We start from the raw sequence: 25,741 nt of genomic DNA on the forward strand, positions 1-25,741 counted from the left end.
TGTGTATGCACACCCATATTGTTTTTTTTTATTAGAAAAAAACTTAATTTTAAAAATGCTTTTTTTTAATATTTTATCAAATTCCACCCGTAATTGCAAGAGGGATAAGTTTGATAAAGTAAGATGAAAGTCAAAATTCCCTCTCTCTCTCTCTCTCTCTCTCTCTCTCTCTCTCTCTCTATATATATATATATATATATATATGTGTGTGTGTGTGTGTGTGTGTGTGTGTGTGTGTAAAGGAAGACACTTAGCTGGATGGGAGAAATTGAAGATGATGTAAACAGGTTGGGTAAAATGAAGAAGTGTTTCGAGTGTGCTTGTGATCGTAGAATACCTTGAAAATTAAAAGGGAAGTTTTATTAGACAATTATAAGAACATTTATGTTATATGGATCAGAATGTTGGGTGAGGAAGAAACAGAAAATCCAAAAAAGTAAAAGTTGTTGAGATAAGATTGCTTAGATGGATGAGTGGTATAACACTAAGAGATAAATTAAGGAATGAACATACCCACAGTCAGTTAGGTGTAGCTTCTTTAGAAGGTAAGGGAGAGACGTAGGCCACATGGTGCGCCAGTGAGGAAGAGTGAGTTAGTTACTGTGGGGACGGTAAAAGAAATAAGGATAAACCTAAAATAACTTGGAATGAGATAGTGAGTAATGATTTAATAGTCTTGAATCTGTCAAAAGAAATGGTCCATGATCGTATAAATAGGCAGAAAAAGATTCCAACCCCACCTTGTGGGACTTGAGGCTTTATTTTGTTGTTGTAGTAGTAATAGTAGTAGTAGTTGTTGTTGCTGTACTTAGCCAAATGGGTCATGTCATTACAAGCTTGCGTTATGTAGCATGACTCATAAGGCTATTTTTCTTAATCAATTGAAAGTCCTGGACTTGGACTATACAATGAAAGATAAACCATCTCTCATCCCATATCCCATCTCACCTGTCTCACTATTCTTTTAATAAGGATGTTTCAAACTTTGATCTCTAAGATAGAGGTGTATTCCGGTCGAGTCGAGTCGACACAGTAAAATACTCGAACTCGACTAGGCTTGAACATGTTGAGCTCGAAACTCGATTCAAACTCGATCGATTTTCTAATTGTTAACTCGATCTCGAGTCAATTAAGCTTGAGTTGATTATAAATTAGCATTAAATATATATAAATATATAACATACAATATATTTATAAAATATATATTCTATAACATATATAATATAAAAATAAGAAAATTAAAAAGTTTGATTAAACTTAAAACTCGACTCAACAAATATTCGAATAGCTCAAATTCACATAGAATCGAGTTGAGTTCAAGTAACTCCCAAGTAGGCTCGACTAACTTACACCTCCTTATCTTTCGTGTAGAATGAGTGAGAAAAAGCTCAAACTTGAGTTTGTTTACACCCCATACAACCGATTCCAGACTACCAAAACAAACAGAGTATTGAAGTTGAAAAGAAAGAAAGGTCCAAATTGCAAAATGTGCGAGGTCAAAGTCCAATCCCCAAAATCAATTTGACTGGCGCATTAGCCGCATTGCAAATACCACGTACGGGTAACAGGCGCAGCAGTAATATAATTACAACGTGCTCCCACGAGCGTTGTTTTCGCCTTTGGTCTCCTTCACGTGGACTTCTACTCAGTCTCTCTCTCTCTAAGTCGGATATGCAATTTCTGAGTCATTTATCTGATCCTGATGCCTCAGGCAAAGCATGAAACACAAGTTGGGTCGGTGAATGGTGGCGGCCCCTCTGAATTTTACACACACCACACACGAGGGAGCTTCAAATGGGGAAATTTGTTTTTTCGAATGTCATGTATGATGTCATTTTGTTTTCTCATGCACTGCTTGCTCTTCTAGACACTCCATCGCTAGCAATTGCCTCTTCCCGGCGGCTGAGCGTCAACTTCTTCTTAGGCTTTCTAGAAATATGCGGGAGCTTCTTCTACCCTCTTTTCATCTTTGTGAAGACAAATTCTTCGTCTTCATCTGCAGGCTAATTTGTTTTTTTTTCACAAAACTGTTTGACATCGTAAAACTGTGATCTTAGATGTGAAACTCGTAAGAGTGGGATCCACGTTCAAATGCTAATCCCACTTCATGACAACTTCAAAGAGTGTAACATAGCCGAATTATTTATAATTAATTGTTCCTTTTTATTGAAGTATGACTCACATTTAGAAGGGTTTGTGCTACCGGAAGCTCTGAAAGAGTCAGAATAGAAGAGCACTCATCTTGAGATGGACTTACTACTTAAATTCTTTTAGCAATTATCTGCTTTTAACTCAATACAAGGTAAAGAAACTTATTCAATGGTCACCGCTAATCAATTTTGGTCCCAAATCTTTCGGGATACACCTATGCCCCCTTGTTCTGGTCTATAGACGATGAAACTACAAGTAATGCAATTATGAATTTCATGGAGAGTTGGATCATTCGGACCTTTCAATTCATAGATGTGGATCTCAAACCTATGAATGGGGATAAAAGGCCTGTTCGGAAAGACTATCTAATTCTCCGAAAAGGATCAATTGAAACCCTTTAATTGTTTATGTACTTGTAAAGGTTAGGCATGGAAGGCCCGCCACACCCGGTATGAAACATCCCTGTATGCTTAGACCAAACCCAACAAGAGTGCCCCCGGGGGAGAATGATGTAATAATACATTTGAATAGGGTGTGGTGTAATTATATTATTATATGAGCTTACTTTGAAATTTCCATATGAAATTATATATACATATTATAGCCTAAAGTTCAAACCCTAGGACAAATTTCATTTGATGATATAATAAAAATTACATAAAAATCTCATAAATGTAGGCACACTATCGAGCCACCTAAATTCATTATTTTTCATCTCTTCATTTTCTCAAATTTTTGATATACGTGTGCATAACCTTACAACGTGATTTCACTACAGTTTTCGTTTAAAGCATTGTTCTTGGGGAATGGTTGCCTATATACACACAAAACATATGCTCTACAGTTTTTGAATAATAATGTGCAAAAGATTTAATAAATATATATATATATATATATATCTGCAAACTCGTTTTTAAAATTTATTAAATACACAAATTTAGTCATCACGCTATCTATTTTTTGAAAAAGAAAATATTTATAGACGACAAATAGACCTCTGCTTTTCCACATCCAAGTGGGATTTGGTTCATGCAATATTTCAAAATTTCCGAAAAAGTAATGTCTTAACATTTTATTCTCCCATTTGTTTTAGTTTGTTTTAAGGTCGAAAGCTAGTATGGCTGTAAGATCACATCTCATGAAAATCTTATAATGGGAACCAGCAATCGCATATTACATTTAGTGGGTGATGGTTGTAGTATTACCAGATAATCATCCTATTTTCAAAAACAGGACGTCCAAAATAAGGGCAGCTTAAATTCCACAAACCAAACAAACTCATGCTTGTGTTTGGCAACCTAAAATTTAGACCTGGAGTTTGTATTAATTTAGACAAGATATAATATTAAGACTATTAAACTCCATCCAAACACAACCTACTCAAATTCTACACTTCCCCCAGAGTACATATGTATGAAAAAATGAACTTGTGGGCTATCTGGATATGTATGAATTGAAAACTCACTGATAGCCATGACTATTTTGCGATTATCATTGAATTTTTCTCACTGTTGAAAACTATATCCCCATTGTAATTTCTGTGGATAAGAAATTTTTTTTCTGAAGGTTGTAGGTCAAAATGCGGTAGTTATTAGTCAATAAATATTTTAAGCATTTAAAAATAAATGGCAATTAGAATGTAAATAATGTATGTATATATATATATATATATATATATATATATATATAAAATGTTTTATACAAATGTTGAAATTAACAAAATTCAGTGTGCATGCCGCTGGTTCTATGATATCTGGGTTTGACCTGACCTATGCTTGTGTCTATATTAGTCTACTAATCATATAATCAGCAAGCAAACTATATTATACTTTTCAGTGCTTAGTTGATATATATGTCTATATATGTAACTTCTAAAGTGACCCACAATTACTTTTTAAGAATCAAAGCTTGGAAATTAAGGGCATATGATTCGACTCTTAAATCCAGAGTTGGCTTTGGGCATGGAATTCCCATCCAACGGTGTCTTCCTAAACCTGTTTCACATTCATGACACAGAATATGACATAAGAAAGTGCATATGCGCAAGGACAAACTGAAAAATTAATCTAACCCGAAAACCCAAACCAAATGAAATTGAAAATTTGATTAACCGAGTTTGGCTATCACAATATTTTACATGTATATTGTACAAATAATATTATATATTTAAAAATACATTAATTCTTTTTATGTTTGAAAAAAATTTGATATTTTTGATATATATATAATTTTTTAACAAAATATTGGCAAGAGAAGTATAATTTTTAAACTAAGTGGTTTGGTTTGGTTAACCGCCCAAACTATTGGTTAACCTGGTTTATTGATGGAACAATCCAATTTTTGTCTAATTTTATGGTGAACCTAAATCTAGTTCAAACAAGCATTTCAGTGTATGGTTTGGTTAACAAAACAATACCTAGTTCAAAGTAGCAAATGCGCATCATAAATGTTTAAAGAAAAAAAAAAGTTAAAAGACAGCATGAGAAAGGCTGTCCACTGCAAATTAGATGACATCAAAGTCGTGGTTATTATTCAAGAACAGCGCTCAAATTAAATACAAAATTTTTACTCTTCCTATATGAATAGATGCAAAACACTCCCAATGAAAGAAAAGGACGATAACCTCAAGACTAGAACTGGCAAAAAATAAAAATAAAACAAAAAATTTTACAATAAACCAACTTACAATATCCGGAAGGGAAGCTACCTGTAAAAATTGGCTGGCCTGAAACAGAAGCCTTGCTTGCTCTAGAAATTTATCTCATCAGAAGCCTTGCTTGAAGCGGAAGCCTTGCTTGCTCTAGAAATTGATCTCATTTTGCCTGTCTGGAGGGGCGACGCATTGCCACAGGGAACAATATGCTGGAATTTTGGCCGCTTCAACGCCAAGGGCAGAAAGGTTACGCCCATACTCCTGGAAAATAAATAACAAAGAGAGCATCATTTGAAACAGCCATAAGTTCTTCCAATTGCTACCCAATGATCTCAAGTCCAAACAATTTTGCAGAAATATGAGAGAGAGGGTCCTGAACAAAAAATGCTGTATTACCTGAATATCGAGGAACAATTGCATACAGATCTTGTCAGTGTCGGACACATTGTGGTCTGAGACATCTGAGCTAGCACCAGCTCGTCTCTGTGCACCCTGCCGTATTCTCTGCAGTGAAGACTCTGTTTTCCTAGCCTGGCCGCCATTAACAGAACTTTTTAAGTTGTGCAACTTTGAACGAAAGATTCTACTAGTTTTTAAAATTTTAAAATAATAGCACAGGGATTTGAAAACTAACCACACTAACGAGATCGGCAGCCAATTCATAGTAACGACTGGTAATCTCAAATGCAGCACCAAGTAACAGGTCCTTTCTAGTTTCCCCTGTCAAATATGTTGCAGCTCGATCTCCATCTAAAAGGACCTGGGATCAATGGGTGGTTCAATATTCCAAAACTAAACTTACCTGGTGGTGGAAGATTACAAGGGGGCACAGCCCAAGATTTCTGATAATTTTTTTCCACCAATGAAGAGATGGAAGAAATTTGATAACTGAAGAAAAAAAGAACACTTAAGGTATCATAATAAGAGTACAAGACCCTACCTTCAGGGGACGCAATACCCCTGACACATATGGTGAATGCCGAACAGGAAGGGGTTTATTAGTCATCCGATAAGTTGCAGTTATTCCCTTCAGCTGCCTCAAGTCCTGGAAATATTTTTAAGCAAGAAAAGAGCAAATGAATATGCAGAATAATAATAACAAAACAGCATTATATCATGGGAACTTTTTGATATGATTCTAGCCCAATCACTGGGTACACCACTAAATCAGTCACAGCAACTGCTATATCCAAAGGACTAGGGCATTCCCCCACTCAACCCGTCAAATAGTTACCCTCAGAAAAAATCCACAAATCAAATTCGAAGCTTACCTCAACAGACTTCTCAACTAGTGCATCTACTATTGCACCTACTACTTGGGGTACTAAATCCTTCAACGATTTCCCACACAGCAAAATGCTCTTTTCAACAAGATCAAGTACTTCGGTGGGGCATGAATTAAGAAGATGAAGTACATGCCCCAGATAACTGCCACCAATCTCCGTTACAAGAGAATTTATGTCATGAATTATCTGCAAAACAGTAGCCTTTATTAATATGCAGATTAAACATTGATACTGTCTGCCCATCACACCTAGCTTATTTTACAACTGAAATAAGCAAATTAAACTACTCCTAGAAGCTAAAATTGTATTTTATGGTAATCCTCATGTGACAATTCATAATAACAGTAATATCCTTACAAATAATTTAAGTGAATTAGATTTTCTTAATATACTGTATTTAATAATTTTTGAGAAATAAATTCATGCATATTTTTATCTCCTCCCCTCCCACAAATATGTCTTCTTTCTATTACCATAAATTACTTTCTCAAATATCTCTGTACTTCTATTATATCTCAACAATTAATTCTCATTAGTTACAATTAATCCTCCATGTAGCCAATTATTCCATTCTCAATTAATTGTAGATACCTTTGGCTACACCTTTGAGACCTGATCTAAGCCTTTTTGCCTTCTATAACTGTTAATGGTTATTTTAGTCTTTTAGCATTATTATTAAGTGTGTCAGTATGTTAATTAGTGAGGGTTAATAAGGATATTATGTTCATTAGAATGTATTTGATTTGTATTATAAGTAGAGAGAGAGAGAAAGAGAGAGAGAGAGAGAGAGAGAGAGACAAACCTATCTTTGAACTAGATCATTCATTTAATCAAAATCTCAACATGGTATCAAAGCATGATTCAACCTGAACCCTATCACACCCAGCCATCACCAAAAAGACACCCTTCTATGGCTGCGCTTCTCAAAACCACCACAACCCTTCATTATTTCACAAACCAACCATATAGCCAAAAACAGAACCCTCTGAAACACAATCCCATTGTTGGAAACCTCCCCACACACCGCCACGTGCCGGCAGTCCCAACCCCATGCACCGGCACATGAGAGTGACTGCAGCCACCTTTTTCTGATTTTTACCTCTAGCATGTTCTGATTCCTTTCCTAGATCATATTATCAAGCTGTCAGGCATGTTTTTGCTCAAAGATCCAACCTTTTTCGACCATGCACTCGTGGTAATCTGTTAGTTGTTGTTCAGTCTTCATAAAGGCTTTTTGTGAGTTTCTTGGAGCAGTGGCACTGTTCATAAGCCGATTTGTGAGGCAGTGGCAGTATTATATCAGTTTGTCAGTGGCCACCTCATCCATGGTTGTTGCGGTGCTTCGCCTTGATTTTGGTTGTCTCAATTAGTTTTGATTGTTTTTCTTGTTTGACTGTGGTGTGGCTGCTAGTTTGTGAGTGTTGGGATGGAGTCTATGAATCCCAAAAACATGTTTCCTTCATCACTACCATAGATAACAACTGAACTGAAAAGTTGGATGGAAAGAATTATGTTTAGTAATCTAAGGCTATGCGGGTTTATTTAGCAGGAGTAGGAAAATCTGACCACTTGCTCAAATTTGGTCCTGATGATAAAATAAATGTGTGGATTCAGGAAGATGCCTTGATTGCTTCCCTCTAGTGGAATTAGATGAGGATCCAGATTGCATGGGTGTGCATGCATCTAGATACATGCAAGGAGATTTAGGATTATGCCAAGCTTTTGTACTCTAATAACATTACACATATGTATGATTTATCCCAAGAGTGCTTTCAGTTACAACAAGGAGATAGGAGCATTACAGATTATTCTAGAGAGACAAAATGAATTCAGAGGACAAACTTTGCCACACATGGTAATTCTAGTTCTCTACCAAACAACCGCAGAAATTATCAAGGTGGTTTGAGCGTTTGTGGTGGTAAAGATGGACAAGATAAAGGCACTCCTTGCAAGTGCGCTCACTGTGGACAAGGTAATCATACTATTGAGCAGTTTTAGTATCTCCAAGGTTGACCTTCACGTGTTGCAGCTACCACTGATTCCACATCTTTGGGGCAAAGTGGGAGGCAACGTACTGTATCTATATCAGAGGAAGAGTACTCCAAATTCAAGCAGTATCAAGCGTCACAACAAGCTTCCCTTCTCATTGCATCTCTAGCCGAAACAGGTAATCCTGCAACATGTCTTTCATCCACTATTTCTCATCCTAGTCCTTAAATTATAGACTCTGCTAAACTGACCATATCACAGGTATATCTAATTTCTTCTCTACTCTTCAGTATTCTTAAAATTTACCTTGTGCTACTCTTACTGATGGATCCACCACTGCAGTTAAGGGCATTGGGACTGTAAATCCCACTTCTTCTATTTCTCTTCCTTCAGTTTTTTATATTTCCAAGTTTTGGAAAAGTTGAAACATCTAGTTTCTAATTTGAGTTCTGTGTCTAGTCTGGATTGCAAGTCTTGTCAATAGGAAAAGCATCATCATGCCCTTTTTGCTTCCTAAGTCAATAAACGGGCTACAAACCCTTTCATGTTGGTCCATTCTGATGTTTCGAGGTCCTAGTAGAGTTGTGTTCAAGTTGGGTTTCTTATACTATGTAACCTTTGTGGATGATAATTCAAAGATGACTTAGCTATATTTAATAAAATATCGTTCTGAGTTATTTTATGTATGTTGTGCCTTTTCCTCAGAAATGAAGACTCAATTTGGTTTTCTAGTTCGAATACTTCGAAGTGATAATGCTAAAGAGTATTTAAATACTCAATTCACTACTTACATGACATAGTTTGGTATTGTTCATCAATCATCCTATGCCCACACTCCTAAACAAAATGGGGTTGCAAAGAGGAAAAATAAGCATATCCTTGAAATCACTCACACCTTACTTTGTCAAATGCATGTAACTAAAGTGTTTTGGAGTGATATTATACTTACTGCTTTCTATCTTATCAACAGTCATCCTCTGTACATAGTGGTAAAATTCCCTACTCCATTCTCTTCCCTAATTCACCTCTATTCTCTCTACCTCCTCGTATATTCGGGTGTGTGCTTTGTTCATCAACAATTCCCAGGGTGATAAGTTGGATCCTCATGCAATAAAATGTGTCTTTCTGGGCTACTCATATACTCAAAAAGGAAATCATTGTTATAGTCATACGTAGCATCGCTTCTTTATTTCTACAAATGTTACCTTCTTTGAGTCTACACCTTACTACACTCAATCCTCGAGTCCTTCTGATCTCAATGAATCTCTTCCATTCCCTAATCTTCTGTGTTCTAGTTTGCTAACCTTAATCAACCACTTGTGTCTCCATGTAGTTTGAGTCCTTCTCATCGTCTTGGTCGTCCTAATTTGCGAGTGTATTCATGACAGCAACTCCAAGGAAGAGAGTCCCCTCTAGCTTCTATTACCATGCCTTTAGTTTCCTCGTTTGATGATCAAATTTCTTACAATGTTGATCCTCCCATTGTTGTCCGAAAAGGTAACACACATGTATACAACATTCCATTTCCAATTATGTTTTTTATGACTTCCTATCACCCTCCTATTACTATTTTGTTACTATCTATCATTTGTTGCCCTTCCTAAATCTATTTTTGAAGCCTTAGCCCACCTAAATGCAAGAATGCCACGGTTGAAGAGATGAATGCTTTATAGGACAATGATATTTGGGACTTGGTATCTCTTCATCTTGACGAGTTTGTGGTTGGTTGTAGCTATACATTGAGAATGTCAACCCTATGGTTATGTGGTTCATCTAAATGAACGTCTTGTTGCTAAGGGATAAACTCAAGTGTATGGTTCAGATTATTCTGACACTTTTTCTCCAGTTGCCAAACTTACATCACTACGTCTATCCATCTCCTTGGCTACCACTTGTCATTGGCCTCTAGATCAGCTAGATGTGAAGAACGTCTTCTTGCACGGTGACCTTGAGGAGGAGGTTTATATGGAGCAACCACCTGGGTTTGTCACTCAGAGGGACTCAAGCTTGGTGTGCCGACTCAAAACGGCGCTATATGATTTAAAACAATCTCCCATAGCATGGTTTGGTCAATTCAGTATTTTAGTACTTGAGTTTGGCCTTTGACGATGTGCAATGGATTGTCATACTTCATCGGATAGGATCATTCTCATTGTATATGTGGATCATATTGTTATTATAGGTGCTAATGATCAAGGTATTCAGAGCATTAAACATTTTCTACAGACTTTCAAACCAAAGATTTGGGACCATTGAAATACTTCTAGGGTATAAAAGTATTTAGATCTCGTACGAAAATTGTTTTGTCACAGAGAAAGTATGTTCTTGATCTGCTAGATGAGATTGGATTGTTGGGATCCAAATCGATTGATACACCCATGGGTCCTAACAGCAAGTTAGTGTCTAATATAGGAGATTTGTTGCCTAATCCTAGAAAATACCAGAGACTAGTTGGAAAGTTGAATTATCTCACAGTCACTCTACTAGACATATCTTTTACAACAAGTGTTGTGAGTCAATTTCTGGATTATTTGAGAACAAGTCACTAAGACACATTAACTCGCATCTTGAGACACCTCAAAGGTGCACCTAGAAGAGGTCTTTTATAACAAGATCAGGGTCACACTTATATTTAGGGATATACAAAATGCATATTGGGTTGGGTCACCTTCCGACCAAAGATCCACAATTAGGTGTTGTATCTTGGTTTGTGGTAATTTGATCTCTTAGAATAATAAGAAACAAACTGTGATGGACAAGTGATGAATCAGAATATAAAGCTATGGCTCACACTACTTGTGAACTTGTTTGGTTGAGGAACATGTTGGAAGAATAGGGTTTTCCACATTCTCAGTTTATAGAGTTGATGTGTGATAATCAAGTTGCACTTTATGTTGCCTCAAACATGGTCTTCCATGAATGAATGAAACACATTGAAATTGATTGCCATGTTGTTCAAGAGAAACTTGTGCAAAAGCTCATTACTACCACTTATGGAAGTCCGATATGCAGCTTACTGATTTGTTTACCAAAGCTTTGGTGGGTGCTCATGTTAATTTTATTTGTAACAAGCTAGGAGCATATGTTATCTATGCTCCAACTTGAAGGGGAAGTGTTAATGGTTATTTTAGTCTTTTCATATTATTATTAAGTGTGTTAGTATGTTAATTAGTGAGAGTTAGTAAGGGTACTATGGTCATTAAAATGTATTTAATTCATATTATAAAGAAAGGGTGAGACGTATCTTCGAGTTAGGTCATTCATTTAATCAAAATATCAACAATAACCGCTTACAATTTCTTAGTTATGGATTTGGTACCCCTATTTCATAACACCTTTAAAGTGGCATATTCATAATATTGTACTCCTTTACTTGTGCAAGTGGTTTTTGAACTGCTAGGAGTTAGATTTCCCATCCAAAATGGAGATGAGCATGTAAAATGGGATTTCAACTCAAGCGCAAGCCCAAGACCGAATCACGTTTTTGTGCTTTATTTAATTCTATACTTTTATTTTGATTATCATGCATGAAAGTCTCCATGGTTTACTCAACTCAAGCCTTCAAGATAGAATCAAATCACGGTCAAACATGATGGGGCACGCGATTGATATATGCAGAGGTGTAATAACCCCAAAAATAGTTAAACAAGATTAGTAGAATGATCCTAAAAAATAAAAAATTAAAATTAAAAAGTTAAAAAATTAAAAATTAAATTAATAAAAAAAATTTAAATTGAATTAAAATTTAAATTAAAATTAAAATTTAATTAATTAATTAATTAATGATTAATTATTAATTACAATAATATAATATTATATTATATTATTTATATATATACATAAACATCCCGAAGGAAGGATTTCAGAATTTCAAAGAAACAAAGACGCCGCCCCCCCCCTCTCTCTGACGCTCGCCACTCTCGCCCCTCTCTCTTCGATTTCTTTGGCCAAACGGGCACTAATTAAAAATCAGAAAGTACTGCTGGGCTCCATTCTCAACTACCGACATTTCTATTGAAGTAGATTTGTCGTAGAAGTGACGTAGACATATCTCCTGGAGTAAGGTAAATTCTCACTCTTACCTCAATTTTTCTTAAATCTTAAGTCAAATTGACGATCGGACACCGTCACGAGAATCTAGGGATGATTCTCTACAAGTCTAGCAGAGCAAATTTCTCGTGGGGTCATCATAGGCATAACTCCAAAATTACGATAAGGGGGTTATTTAGGAATTAATTGTTATTTAATTAATATAGATTTGGAAATGTTAGAATATTGGGCATTCTGGGATTGAACTAAGGTTATTGAATTCAGGGTTCGGGTGAGCGCCGCAAGTATAATTTCGGGATCCCTGCAGGCGAAGTTCAGGAAACCAAGTAAGGGGAATAAATTATTACAATTATTTTGAGAATTACTGATTTAGTTAATACGTGAAAATGAGAATATGTTATTTTGCCTGAAATTATTACGATATGAATATCGGTGATGATAAGTGATAAATATTAATGAGTATTTTCTAAGAAATACTGGAATGTGAAACATTGATATACGTACAGGAAAATGATTATGAAATGAAGATATGTTTTATTGAGAAATGTTGAAATACGTGAAACATGATATATACTATTATGAGATAATGAATTGTGCACAGAAAATGATGAGAACATTTTTATTGAGATAAATTTATATATACTGATATGAGATTAATTGTGAATATTGATATGAGAATATTGAAATGTGAATATTAAAAATGGGAATATTGTAATGTAAATTCTGCACTATGAATATTGAAATGTGGGAATTGAAATGTGAACATTGCAAAGTGCGAAAGCTGCAATGGGATCATTGAAATACTATGATTGATAAAATATCAATACCGTATAATAATTGCGGTTATGTGATAATGATAACCCTGATGGATGGATATGGAAACCCTAATGATGGATTGTGATATTGAGTACAGTATCGTTACTAGTGAGGTGTTAGTGCAACCACACGGTCTCGTGGAGAGTGAGGTGTGGGCAGTCGACTAAGCCGTTTAGTAGAATTTTTGTGCCCCCTGAGTCCGGATCAGGTCTATAGGCCGGCCAGTCATACTACAGACGCATGGATAGATTTCCATTTTAATCTAACCGGATAGGCCAACTGCGGTTAGATCCAGCCTTCGGGCCGTAGAACCCTTATTCATAGGGGGAAGCATGACGTGGAGAAAAAAATCCTCAAGGCAGCCATGAGTTACAGACGTGATGTTGGTACTGGGTATCAAGGACACTAATGGGCTAGATTGTGAAATGGAAATGGAAAAGGAAAGAATAATGAAAATGGAAAATGAAAGAGTGTGAGTTTAATAATCTAAATAATTGAGCGAAGTAAAACTCTCCGCCCGAGAGCTTACTGAGTAAAGTGAATGCCCTGATAGGTAATAGATGTAGCCATATCTGGCTACATAACGTATTAAGGCAGAGGAAAATTACTTGTATGGACGAGTAGATTTCCCTATTCTCAGGAACTTCACTAATAAAAATGGGTTGCATGCGAATGAGATTGGAAATTGAATTAAAAGCTTATAAAGCTTGTTTTTTATATCTATATGATTATGAGTATATATATCAGTGTATTTTTCTCAGATGAATTGATGATTTGACAAGTAAAATGTGTTATAACTAAACTTATATTGTCACACACTATAAATAATTTATTCCATCTTACTGAGATGTGTCTTACCCGAATTATCTAAACTTTTCAGGGAACAGAGATAGAACAGGAGATAGAGTTCCGAGATAATGTGGAGCAGATACCCTAATATACAGGGTCAGTTTTGGACTAGGGAGGTGTAATTTCCCTAGGGTTGTATTGTTTTTGGGTATAATAGAAATGCGTGTATATGTATGTTGATACTCTGGATATTGTATTCTGAATGGTATGTACATTATGTCTTACGCTGTTAGGCTAATATAAATAAAATGTCTATTTACGTGATATCCAATGTGGGTCGGGTCATGTGAGGGGTATCAGAGTTGTTGACGCGGCCGATGTGATGTTTGATGTGTATGATTTAAATATTATTGATGATTTTAACAAAAAAAATGGTATGAAAAATCGAGGCGTCACAAGAGGTCTTTTATGTTTGTTGATGGATAGAGTGTTTATTTGTTGACAATGTGTAATTGATGCCTTGACTGATAACCTAGTTTCTGTTCAGCTGTTTATTTTTGCATAAGAATTAGAAATGCCAATTAGCCATTAAAAGTTTGAATTGGAAAATTGACGTCCTGTTTTCTCAAACTTTCATCGACCTTCTTAATTTGCAAGTTAATTCCTGAACACCAGACTTCCAAATTGAAGGCCTTTTCCTAGAATTGGAGTGTCAAAAAGATTATTTTTGAGAAATACAATCATGCATATTTAATTTTCTTCACCATAAATAATTTTCTTCTCAAATATCTTTATGCTTCTATCATATCTCAACTATTAATTTTCATTAATTATAATTACTTCTTGATTTTTTCCTTTTTTCTTCTCTTTTTTCATCACCAAATACAAATCTCTTATCTGGAGTCATCTCTTCATCTTAGCTTCTACTCGCATTGCCTTTTCAATAATAGATAAAAGCAAAATCTATAGTGTGAAGAATTGTCATATGATTTTTTAATGCATGAGGAAGTTGCCATGTAAATGAGCTATTTCTTAGTTATGCTCACATGGCGAAAGTTGAAACATGCTTATCCTACATGCCTTTTTTTTTTCTTTTTGCTTTAAAAGTAAAATAAATGTATCTTTTCTACGTGAGAGATCATATTGTAGCATCTTTTGTTTTTTAAAATATATTAAATCTTTTGATTCTTTCAATATTTCCAACTCTTTTATCTTTTTGTTTAAATGGTTATTACTTAAGTTCTTAATATTTCTACTTTTACTTTATGTTTCAAATTACATTTGATACTTCTCATATTATATTTACAAGTACATTTCAATCTACATATTTTCAGTACTTCTCTTATTCCTTTCTTAAATGGACCCTCTGATTTAGGAATAAAAGAAGGAATTTCACTACATTAACAATGTTAGATTGGAGCATTAAACACATCTGCTTGGGCCATCACTTGGTCTTTACTCTATCAAGTGTACTAGATCTAACATAAAAGTTAAGATCTTTTCTTGAAATTCCCATTTTATGAATTTTTTATTAGTTTTTATTTGTTGCATGAATATGCGTTAATTTCATTTATTTGAAAAACTTTTCAATTGTATGACATTTGTCCAATTTTATAACATTCTTCCCAAATCGATGTGTGAGAATTATATGATTATATTTATTCTGTTGAAATATTAATATTATATGATTAGGTTATGTGAAATAAGACAACATTATTTGCCATGTGTAAAATACATGGCAAGACTGCATTTGTTTGTTGATACAAGCCAAGGCTAAGCTTAGGCTGGATATGTTGTAAATAGTGTGCAGATCAGGCAGAGCCAGAAGAACAAAAAAGATAAAAATCATGCATATTGTTTCCCATGCTATACATAATTCAGAAATGGAACACCCTGCCACACAATACATACACAGAGAGAGAGTTTTACAACCAGCATGTAATTTTTGAGGCATGATCCTAGAAAAATAATTAAACTTTTCATGTGTCACTCAAAAACTATGAAAATGTTGAACATAAAACACTAGCACAATTAAAAGAATGCACATCTTGCAAGAAGGACACATGATTAAGGGCCACCAACCAAACTAAAACCTTAATCTTGGAAGGAACTTTAGCATCCCATATGCCCCAAAGAAGAGGAAGCACATGAGCCATAACTAAATGAGAAAAGAAATATTTACATGAATAAACCCCTAACACAACCCCACCCCCACCCCCACCGCCATCGTGAAGAATCCAAATTCCAAATTCTAATATCACTCGTGATGAAGATATGGCAAGCCTCTAACACAGTAAGCAAAGAAAGCTCCTCCAATCTCTATCATTCAAGACCCTTCTAAAACGAAAATCCCAAGAAAAGGAGTCCCTCCCAAGAATAATGAAAGGGGAATTACATGATCATGAGGAGAAGAAAGATCGTACAAACAAAGAAAGGAACAAGATACCGCAACTCCTCCCCATCCAAACATTTTTCCAAAAACAAAGACAATTTCCACTACCCAGATGAAACTTAGGGAAGAAAGAAAGAGTAAACTTGAGATATGGACCTTCAATGACCATGAGGAACTTCTAAATCCCCATTTGCATCCCACCATTCTGTTCCAAACCAATTTTACTTGTCATAACTTCATGACAGGGGGAATTTACCTCCATGGGGACAACACCATAATCATTTAGCCAAGAACACAGTGTTTTGGACTCCAAATAACCCTCCCTCTTTAGATCTACACACCGCCTCCCACTTAATTAAATAATCACTTCTCTCTCCTACACCTGACAAAAGAAGGTCCCTCATAATCCTTTCAAGTTTCTAGGAACCCCCACCCTAAGAGGAATCCTAATATGAGATTAAAAAAATACAAGGGAATTCTAAAATTCATTATAAAAAAAAAAAAAAAAAGTTTATTACAAAAAGGATATGAATGATATCTTTAGACCTTTTAAAATTTTATGTAAAATCAAACTTAGATATCAATTACAACATTTCTAAGATCCTTTATTCTAAATTAGTTGCATTTGCATGATCACTAACATTTAACTGATTTATGAATTTCATCTAAATTAGTTCAATATGCCTAATACGGTTAGTCTATTACAATTACTGCATTGTATACACAGCAAATGTATCATTTATGTATTGTATTTATGATATTTTAGTTCAAATCTTGTATTATTATGTCTATTAACTATGAATTATTATGTCACTTTGATCAGGCAGCAGTGGTATACTGCCAGAGCAGAGACTTATAGGCTAGGAAAGGTATCCACTCTACAAAGAAGAGGAAGGAAGCGTTGTCCCTCATTCCCCTTTGCCATCTTTTAGTTTGCGTAGAGAGAAAGAAATAAGAGAGCTTTCAAAGGATTGTGCCCTTACATGTTCTTAAAGACCATTTAATTACAACCGTCATTAGATGGCAAACTGGTTTGTTTTGGGTTGACTCACTTGTAATTCTTGATTTTTTTTGACAACCCTACAGAGCAGGTAATTCCCTTCTTGTTTGTACTTGGATGACCTTTAATGAAACTTTCTTCGCTGATTAAAAAAAATTACGGGTTACCACTGACCAAATAACTCATAATGGAAATGTCAAGAAAACTCATATTTTTCAACTACAAAACCCAAAATATCAAAAAAATTAAGAATGGAAAGTGCAAATGCTCTGCCCCAAAACATAGCCTCATTAGGATCAAAGAACGCAGTAGAAATGTGAGTAATGAAGATATAACACATACATAAATGAAGTCTTCCGGGGCTGCAGAGATAGCCCATTCAGATCCAGGGTTGGGGCTTGTATTACCAGCTTTCCGAGCAGCCAATCCAGATGACAACCAACTTGTATATCTATTGGCCACTCATATTTAAAAAATAAAAAATAAAAACAAAAAACGTTTAGTGAGAACAGTTTGAATGCAAGATCTAATATAAGAAGCTAACCTTTCAGCACACTGACCTTGAAAGTAGTTGCAAAGATAAGCGAAGAAACTTGTCAGAGAAGGAGAGGACAAGAACATCGTCTCTCCAGCAAGACCTCAAGCTCTCCAGAAGAGTAACACTCTGTTTTAGCGTCAAATCTAGAGAATTTCCCTCATCAGAATTTGAAACTGGGACAATACCAGTCACCATAAGTGCAGAATCTAACGCCCCAGCTATTTCCTGGAATCTAAGGAAATTGAAATTATATCAGTAGCCCACTTCATTCAACAACAAACCCCCTTATATGTTCATATAGCAACCATACAAGAGTTGAACTAATTACCTCAATGAAAAATAAACACCAATATTCCACTGTTTCATGAACTCAACATAGACAGTCTCCGTTCGAAGTTTTGCAACAGCAGATCTGGACGGACAGTAGCCTTGCATGACAATTGGATGTCATAACCAAAATGAAAACATGCCCTTGTGCATATATGTATGTTTATGTATGCATGCATGTATATATGTACAACCGTGTGTTCAAAAAGTCTAAGCCAACCACACAGACACACCACCTTGAAATCATAATTTTAGGAATGTGACTTAGAATCCAAAAATAAAATGGTCTACTACCTTCCAAATGAGCCAAGAAATCCAGGCTTGACTTGTAATTTTTAAGGAAATTAGTAGGTCTTCCGGGAGAAAATGCTCCTGGCTTTCCTTTTTGAATTGCTGTCAGAACCTCTTTAAGAATTGAATTGGCCAAGAAGTCAAATACATGTAACCCTGAATTTTCTGAACACCAAAAAGAATACTGTAACTTGTCAAAATCTAAAGAAGTAAACTAGTAATTAACATGTAAAATCATGTATGCTCCTGCCATATATCTAGGAAAAAATTCTCTCTCTTCCAATGTCAATAATGAGAAAAGGTGGATAGACCATACCCACAAAGGAAATTTCCAATAGGTAGTTGGAGCAAGGCTATCGTCGTTTTATTGAAGTACAATAAAGCATGATCTAAGGCACAGAGGTACATACCCACAAAGGAAATTTCCAATAAAAATTTGCAGTCGCTCTCAATGTATTGCTTGATTTGTTGATAATCATCCTCAAGTTCATCCCTAGAAGCTCCAGCAACAGTCTCTGAAGACCCATGAGGAATGACTTTCAGTATCAGTGGAGCCACAACAGTAGTGCGAAAAAATTCTTCTGCATCCCTAGTGTTATCAATGGCAGCATATGCACGCAAGCAATTGTAAATTGCATTTGCGTCCCGGTGTTCCAATCCATCCACAAAACAATGTCCCAAGCTTGCATCTAATAATAAGCTAGCACTTTGAATCCTCTTCTCCATGCTCTCAATGAAAGGAAGATTCTGTACTGCCATGTAGAGAAAAGCAATGAGAAAAGGGATATAAGTTCCAGAGAAAACGATAGTCTATGATTCAGTTTTGAGATGCACCAATCATGAAAAAATTGAAATCAGAGAATGAAAATGGACAGTTATATGAATTCCCAAAAGCATTTACAATTTAAACTTACATCAATACTGCTGGTAGAGGGATGCAATGCAAGGACATGCATAACAGTGAGGAAAATAACATAAAACTAGCAAAATAGAAGAGCGAAAGAGACCTGTGCATGAGCAATATAGAACTTTAGCCGATTCATCTCACTGGCAATTCTCTCTAAAAGCATACTTTGAGTCTCTCTCAGACTAGTTCCATTTTCAGCATGCTGTAAGGAAGCTCCATTGCTGCTAGGACCCTTTTCTGTAGAATTTAGATGTCCATTTGACCAATCAGCAGGTACACTTGGTAGCTCCTTTATTAATTTTTCAACCTTCACTCATAATAAATAAATAAATAAATGAATACCAATCACCATAAAACGGTTTGCATAGACCCAAGTATACAATATGTAATGTTCAGTAGATACATTGAGAGAATGTAAGAAAGGAAAACCTATAAAGAACACATTTTACACTATTTCAGGCCCAGGAAAACAAAATAAAAACAGGGATTAAATTACAGCTTAGTTGAGAAACATCATCCCTTTTCGGAAACAAAAAGCAAACGAGTAATTCACAATTTCTTTTATCTTCTTTACTGTCCATCGGTTTTCTCTTTAAATGAAACAAAGCATGAAAGAGGAGAAAATCTAAACTTCCACATTTTCAAATTTCACATCTGTCAGGCTCCAAAAGTATCAAAACCCAACAGGGCAAATTGATACTGCAAATTTTGATGCATCACCCTGTTTGGCACCTGACAAAATTGAGCAAAATAAATCACAAACAAAATTAAGACTAAAGAAATCCTAAACATTTCACCCCAAGCAATGCCAAAACACTGAGCTAGAATCAATTAAGGAAAAATCAATTCCTTTACTTCTCCACTCCCCAGCATGAAAATGGCAGTTTTCTTTTCCCATATTTTCTCACAACCAAAAGGAGGCAGATCTGCTGGGAAATTGGACAAATACAAAGGAAAGAAGGAAAATATGAAGGAATATACTTTTTCTCATTTGGTTAACAAAGAAAATAAAATATTAATGAAATCAATGAATAATTTTTTAAACATGTCAGTAACTTCTGATTTTATTAAATTTCAATCATATTCAAATCTGGTATTCAAACACATATAAAATGCAACAAAAATCATTTGCTTCTTATTTTTTTTCTCTATCTCTTCCCCTCACAAAATTCTTAACTCAAACCAGCGCCTCACACTCCCAACCCCCCCACCCCGCACCACACACAAAATAAATCACACATTTTCATTATGAACGAAAAAGCTATGAATATGCAAGACCCCATTAAGAAAACAACTTTATTCACGTCCTCCAATCCGCGGCATGGAAATGGTAATTTTCTTATCAACCAAACAGAGAAAACAAAATCCTAGCACACACATCTGGCAGAACAGAAAAAGAATCGAGCTAAATGTACCTGAACACGTCAACACGAAACAAATCGACGCGGTAATTTTCAATTCCCACATTTTCCCAGCAACCAAACAGAACCAAAGAAAAAGAAAAATCGAAACCCGAGTATAACCGCATACCTTCGATACGACATGAAAAGTATCGAGGAGGAGCTCAAGAGTCTCCCTCGCCGCCGACGCCTCGGCCCTCTGGCGGAGCCCGTTCTGGAGCGCGGCAAGCGATGTCTCGACGGCGGCGCGGAACTGGGAGATCTTGTCGCGGAGGTCAGAGAGGGGAGCACGCATGCGGACGACGGCGGAGTCGACGTCGACGAGCTTGGTGCTGAGGTTTACGAAGTCATTGTAGTCGCGGTTGATGAGGTCGACTAGCTCGCGGTGGAGGGAAGATAGGTGGGAGTGGAGCTCGGAGCGGAGGGTGGCGAAGGGGACGAAGGTGCGGAGGTCAGAGATGTAGGACTCCGAATCGAATTCCGGACGGAGGAAGGCCGATTGCTTGAACCAGAGGGGGTGGGAATCGATCGGGTCGCCGAAGAGGTCCGTCGCCGACCGAGGAGGAGAGAGTGGATCCGCCATTTTCACTCTCTCTCTCTCTGAACTGCTAAGGCCAGGAGGAGGACTTCGATTTGAAGCAAACTTCAATGTGATTTTTTGTGGGTAAATTGCACAGCTGGGCCTTGAGGTTTCGTCAATTCTACTTGATCTCTAAATTCAGGTTGTAACTTTTGACTCCCTCAACTAATGAATTACCTATCGATCAAAATCCATTTTAACTCCTTGATTTTGGATTTAGAATTATATTAAATTTAGATAAAATATAATATAAAATTATATTTAAATCTACTCAAATTTAAATGCTTATTCCTAAACAAAAGATAAAATTCTTTTTAGATACTTTTTATTGAAGCATTGAAAGGCGAGTAAAGAAATGACCATTAATTAGGTATTTATCACAAATGATATTAACCCACATTTTATTGGAGTTAAATGACTTTTGATTGTTTTTGTTGGCCGTGTGCCCCTGAGATGACAGAGTTGGTTGTATTTGTTTGATTTTGTTTGATGGGGAGCATTGGTCTTCCTTCTTTCGGGTATACCTAGAGTTTTTGTATATATCCATCTTTTATCAATATAATTTACATTTATCAATCAAAAAATAAATAAATAAATAAAAATATCATAACTTGTCATGCATCACATTCTCTCTTATTTTATACTTTTGGTTTGTTTGATTACAGATCTTTTAGTATTAGATCTCCAAAGAAAAGAGTTATGTGAGTAAATTATATAAGCTACATTTTCTTGGAATTTAAACAATAAAGACTTTTGATATATGAAATTTGAATCTTGAATTATAATTGTACGAGATTAACAATCTTATTGTATCTATTTGAATGTATCATTCAAACTTAAGCACTGTTTTCAAGTTTACTAGTACAATATTACCAATTAGAGCTGAAAAATTAACACAGCAAAAACAACGATTAATTTAATGATTTTTAGCAACTAAATACTATTTTGAATTTTAGAGCAATCAACATCTTGAACTTAAATTGATTTTTGGTATCAATTAGTATAGGGATGTGTGAGATTTTGAAAATCTTATATATATGCAAAACCTTGAAAGAATAGCAAAGTCGAAATGAGAAATTACAACTTATTCTTTAACATCTTTTTTTTTTTTTTTTTTAACATTCTAAGTTCTAGTATCACAACACTTTTAATTTGTGATGCCAAAATTGCTTAACATGTAAAAAAAAAAAAAAATGCTTATTGTATGCAATACTTAAGAGATTTTTAATTTTAAGAGGATACTTATAAGCAATCTAAGATGGAAAATCATAATTTTAACCAACAATGTTTAATTTTAGAAAATCTGTATTTGAATAAAATGCTATAATTACAATTTTTAATAATTTATAAGTTACATTTAAATAATTAATGCATTGAATATAGATAAATGTACTTAATAAATGGTAAGAATGTAATTCATATATTTAACAATTCAATTACTTTGGTTCATATATAATTAAAAATTAAATCAATTTCAATAAAATATTAATACATTAAAATATAGTTTTATATGCACATATAATTATTTTAACAAATTAATTATATAATATTAAATATTTTTTAAAAAACTAATTATTTATTATTATAACTAAATTTATAAAATAAAATAATCTCTCACTAATTGTAATCTCTTATAATAATTTAATTATTTTTATGCCTATATGAGACTCACAATTTAAAAAAGGATGAGATATGAATAAATTTATTTTAAAATGCACTATTTATGATTGTGAGAATCAAAATATTGAACATTTTACACACTCATAATTATTACCTATTGTTTGACACAACACAATCTATTGAAAACTTAAAAATTAAGCACCCGTCAAATTCAGCATTCATTGATAAGTACTTCGAAGCGATCCCTAAAACATTCATTTACAAATTCTAGACAAGAATGAACAATTTACCCTTCACCATGTGCTAGCCAACTACAAACAATAATTCATAAAGAGAGAAAGTAATTGCCAGGCGCATTAAAGATATTTTCTAAAAAAAAATTCAAAAACAAAATGAAATTATAAAAATAGAAACATTTTACTCGAGCACCACATGTCTAATAAGGGCACACGATGGCAATAGGCTAACAGGGTATTTAATATAAGGGTAAGAATGGAAAATAGAAAATTGATCCGAACCACAATGTTAAATCAAACCAAATTACAAATCAAAATAACCATTTTCCCTTCTCATTCAATTTTATTAACAATTTTGATTTCAGCCCAACCCATCCAATGACCACAATTATTAACCCATCCAAACCACTATTTATATATTATACGTACAATATACAGTATATATATGCATACAATGCTAATAACTTTTAACTTTCTAACTGCTAAAAACAGATTGATTGAATTTCAAATGGTTCATTTCCCAAAACCTCAAATTGGTTAATGGGGGATTGAAGAGCATGATTTGATTAAACAAACAACGAGACCAAGTTTGGAACCAACTCAGAACCCATTGCGAAACCCTAGCCACCAACTTGAGCATCAGAACAATATCCTTTTCCGAGCAGCAACAATGCCCTCTCATATGCTCATGCCAACTCCCTTGTGCGAGAATCTTGGTAGACCAAATGCAGACATTTAAACCCACCATGACATTCCCTTCGAAAAATATCGCTGCAGGCCCCTCAATTACAACGATTTTTTAGCACTAAAGTCAAAATGCCATTTCCTCGAGTTGATTTTTGTATTTTCCACGCTGGAAATGCGTTTCTTCCATTCCAAACAAGACAAACTAGAACGCACACACCACAACACCAAATATTGCAGGAAGCATATTGGCTTCCCTACCTAACAACCTTCTTCAATGCGCCAAATCTTCCACAAACAAGATCAGAAATCCTACTCGCAGAAGAGGCTCTGCTGTTTTACATACTTTGAAAAAATTAAATACATCCATACAATTTTTTTTCATGTCCAAACTGCAAAAAGCCTGGAAAAACTAAAAACGGATAAATAATAATACAAAGAAAGAACAAATCACAACTGCTTATTGTGTTATATTCTGACAAACACCATAAAGAATTGACTATTAAATATATGCACAGGGTCTAGGGTTTTTTTTTTCTTTTTTTTCTTTTTTTTTTCAGTTCAATCCTTTGGGCATTAAAACCACATTCTCTTCACATTTGGCAACAAGGGGGTAGCACTGCGGCAATTGCCAAAAACTTCGGAAGGCATCGCTCACTGCCTTTATACCGACCATCCCGAAACTAGCACTAACAGAATATAAATTAAAAAAGGAAAAAAAGCTACATATTACAGACAAAATGACTCCCCAGCATGCCTGAGAGAGCAGCTCTGTTGCATTGACTTGGGCTCGAGGAGAGGGTAGAGCAATGAGGTAAGGGAAAAAAAAATAAAAACATTTTATACAGATTCAAGCCTTCACATGAAGTAGCTGAGAGCCCTCTTCCTTCTGGAACCCCCTTCACCATAGAGTTCATTCCATTGTTGAAGCTCGGTCATGTTAGCAGACTCGGAAGAAACACTCGCACAGACCTATTTCCAGGTGGGAAACAGAAAAATAGTTAGAAGAAGCAATTAGCAAGGAAATGTCGAATAAAAAACAAATAAAATTTTCAGAAAATCATATATATAAATATATATATATATATATATATATATATATTCCTGTTTTACCCGTTCATGAGCAAATTTAAAATCATCCATGTTCAGAGGCCTAATATCAGCACTACCACTCAGGGGTGGAGCAGGTCTGCCTTCTGTGATTGCTGTGGCACGCTCCTGTCATCCATGGTCAATGCAACATATTATGTCAAAAATAAAAATACTTCAGGAAAGCATGAAACTGATTCTGCTAAATATAATAATTTCAGGGACATATGAAAGACATTGATCCACATCTTACTCGTAAAATATATAAAATGTTTCGAAAAAATAAAGGAAAAAAAATCTGTTCCCATTAAGTGTATTAAAAAAAAAAAAAAAAACCCAGTTTGTTTAAATAATATTTTCAGCAGCAGAGGCATACTATATATCTATGAGATACAACTGCTACATCAGAAGTCAAACCCAGTAGAATTTGATTGCACTGAGCAATTATGTAACTGCTTGAAAAACAATGGACTCACAAAAACAAGATTCACGCGGCAACCCCAAAAGCCTTCTTCAATTATGATATTGTTAAATGGTAACTAAACTTTTTGTTGTATACAAAGCCAACGAAGGCTACCTCCCTTTTGAAACTTTGAAATGCCCCACTCCTCAAAAGCTCTCAATTGCTCCTTCCCACCTACATAAAAATAGAAAAAGGATCCAGGGACCATATCTCTCCGTCTCTCTCCTTCGCTAGAGCCTTTGCCATGCATTAATCTCAAGCTTCACAAACAAAGCAAACCCAATAAATCCCCACTGCGTATATCAAATCCCAAAAATTTATTGTACTAGACCAATGAACAAAAAGACAGTTAACCATTCCTCCTCATTCTCAAACAAGTATTTGACTCATATGGCCTTTGCCCCTTCTTTCAAAGTGGTCTAAATAATAAAATATGCTCTCAAGTGGCCTCTGAGTAATAAGAGTGGCCTTGCGAGGGGA

The 25,741-nt window shown here is 35.1% G+C and overlaps 2 protein-coding genes across 5 annotated transcripts in view; both read right to left on the reverse strand.

Moving 5' to 3' along the window:
- Window positions 1–4,616: 4,616 nt before the first annotated feature.
- LOC131160548 (conserved oligomeric Golgi complex subunit 2) lies at window positions 4,617–21,354 on the reverse strand. Its single transcript, XM_058116348.1, has 12 exons — window positions 20,720–21,354; window positions 19,290–19,496; window positions 18,693–19,029; window positions 18,286–18,447; window positions 17,993–18,092; window positions 17,687–17,896; window positions 17,469–17,577; window positions 6,076–6,276; window positions 5,745–5,849; window positions 5,439–5,564; window positions 5,201–5,335; window positions 4,617–5,065 (listed from the first exon to the last, which is right to left on the reverse strand). The coding sequence occupies exons 1-12, from the start codon at window positions 21,170–21,172 to the stop codon at window positions 4,952–4,954; spliced, it is 2,259 nt and encodes a 752-aa protein (XP_057972331.1). The 5' UTR covers window positions 21,173–21,354; the 3' UTR covers window positions 4,617–4,951.
- A 2,759-nt stretch (window positions 21,355–24,113) lies between these two features.
- LOC131160549 (uncharacterized) overlaps window positions 24,114–25,741 on the reverse strand; it is a 56,737-nt gene continuing 55,109 nt past the window's right edge. For all 4 annotated transcript variants that reach the window (XM_058116352.1, XM_058116351.1, XM_058116350.1 and 1 more), the window contains 2 exons: window positions 24,823–24,927; window positions 24,114–24,681 (listed from right to left, as the gene is read on the reverse strand). In XM_058116352.1, the coding sequence (XP_057972335.1) occupies window positions 24,568–24,681; window positions 24,823–24,927 (219 nt within the window). In that variant the 3' untranslated portion in view covers window positions 24,114–24,567. The remainder of the gene's footprint in view (window positions 24,682–24,822; window positions 24,928–25,741) is intronic.

Source organism: Malania oleifera, chromosome 7, assembly GCF_029873635.1.
Source record: "Malania oleifera isolate guangnan ecotype guangnan chromosome 7, ASM2987363v1, whole genome shotgun sequence".
Lineage (NCBI taxonomy): Eukaryota > Viridiplantae > Streptophyta > Magnoliopsida > Santalales > Ximeniaceae > Malania > Malania oleifera.

What these genes read in the sequence shown, in the direction of transcription:
- LOC131160548 (XM_058116348.1), bottom strand. Translation starts at nt 21,172, where the DNA reads ATGGCGGATCCACTCTCTCCTCCTCGGTCGGCGACGGACCTCTTCGGC. An exon ending in TCTTTGCAACTACTTTCAAG is followed by an intron (nt 17,578 to 17,686) that starts GTCAGTGTGCTG and finishes AGTGGCCAATAG; the next exon opens with ATATACAAGTTGGTTGTCAT. An exon ending in GGGTATTGCGTCCCCTGAAG is followed by an intron (nt 5,565 to 5,744) that starts GTAGGGTCTTGT and finishes CATTGATCCCAG; the next exon opens with GTCCTTTTAGATGGAGATCG.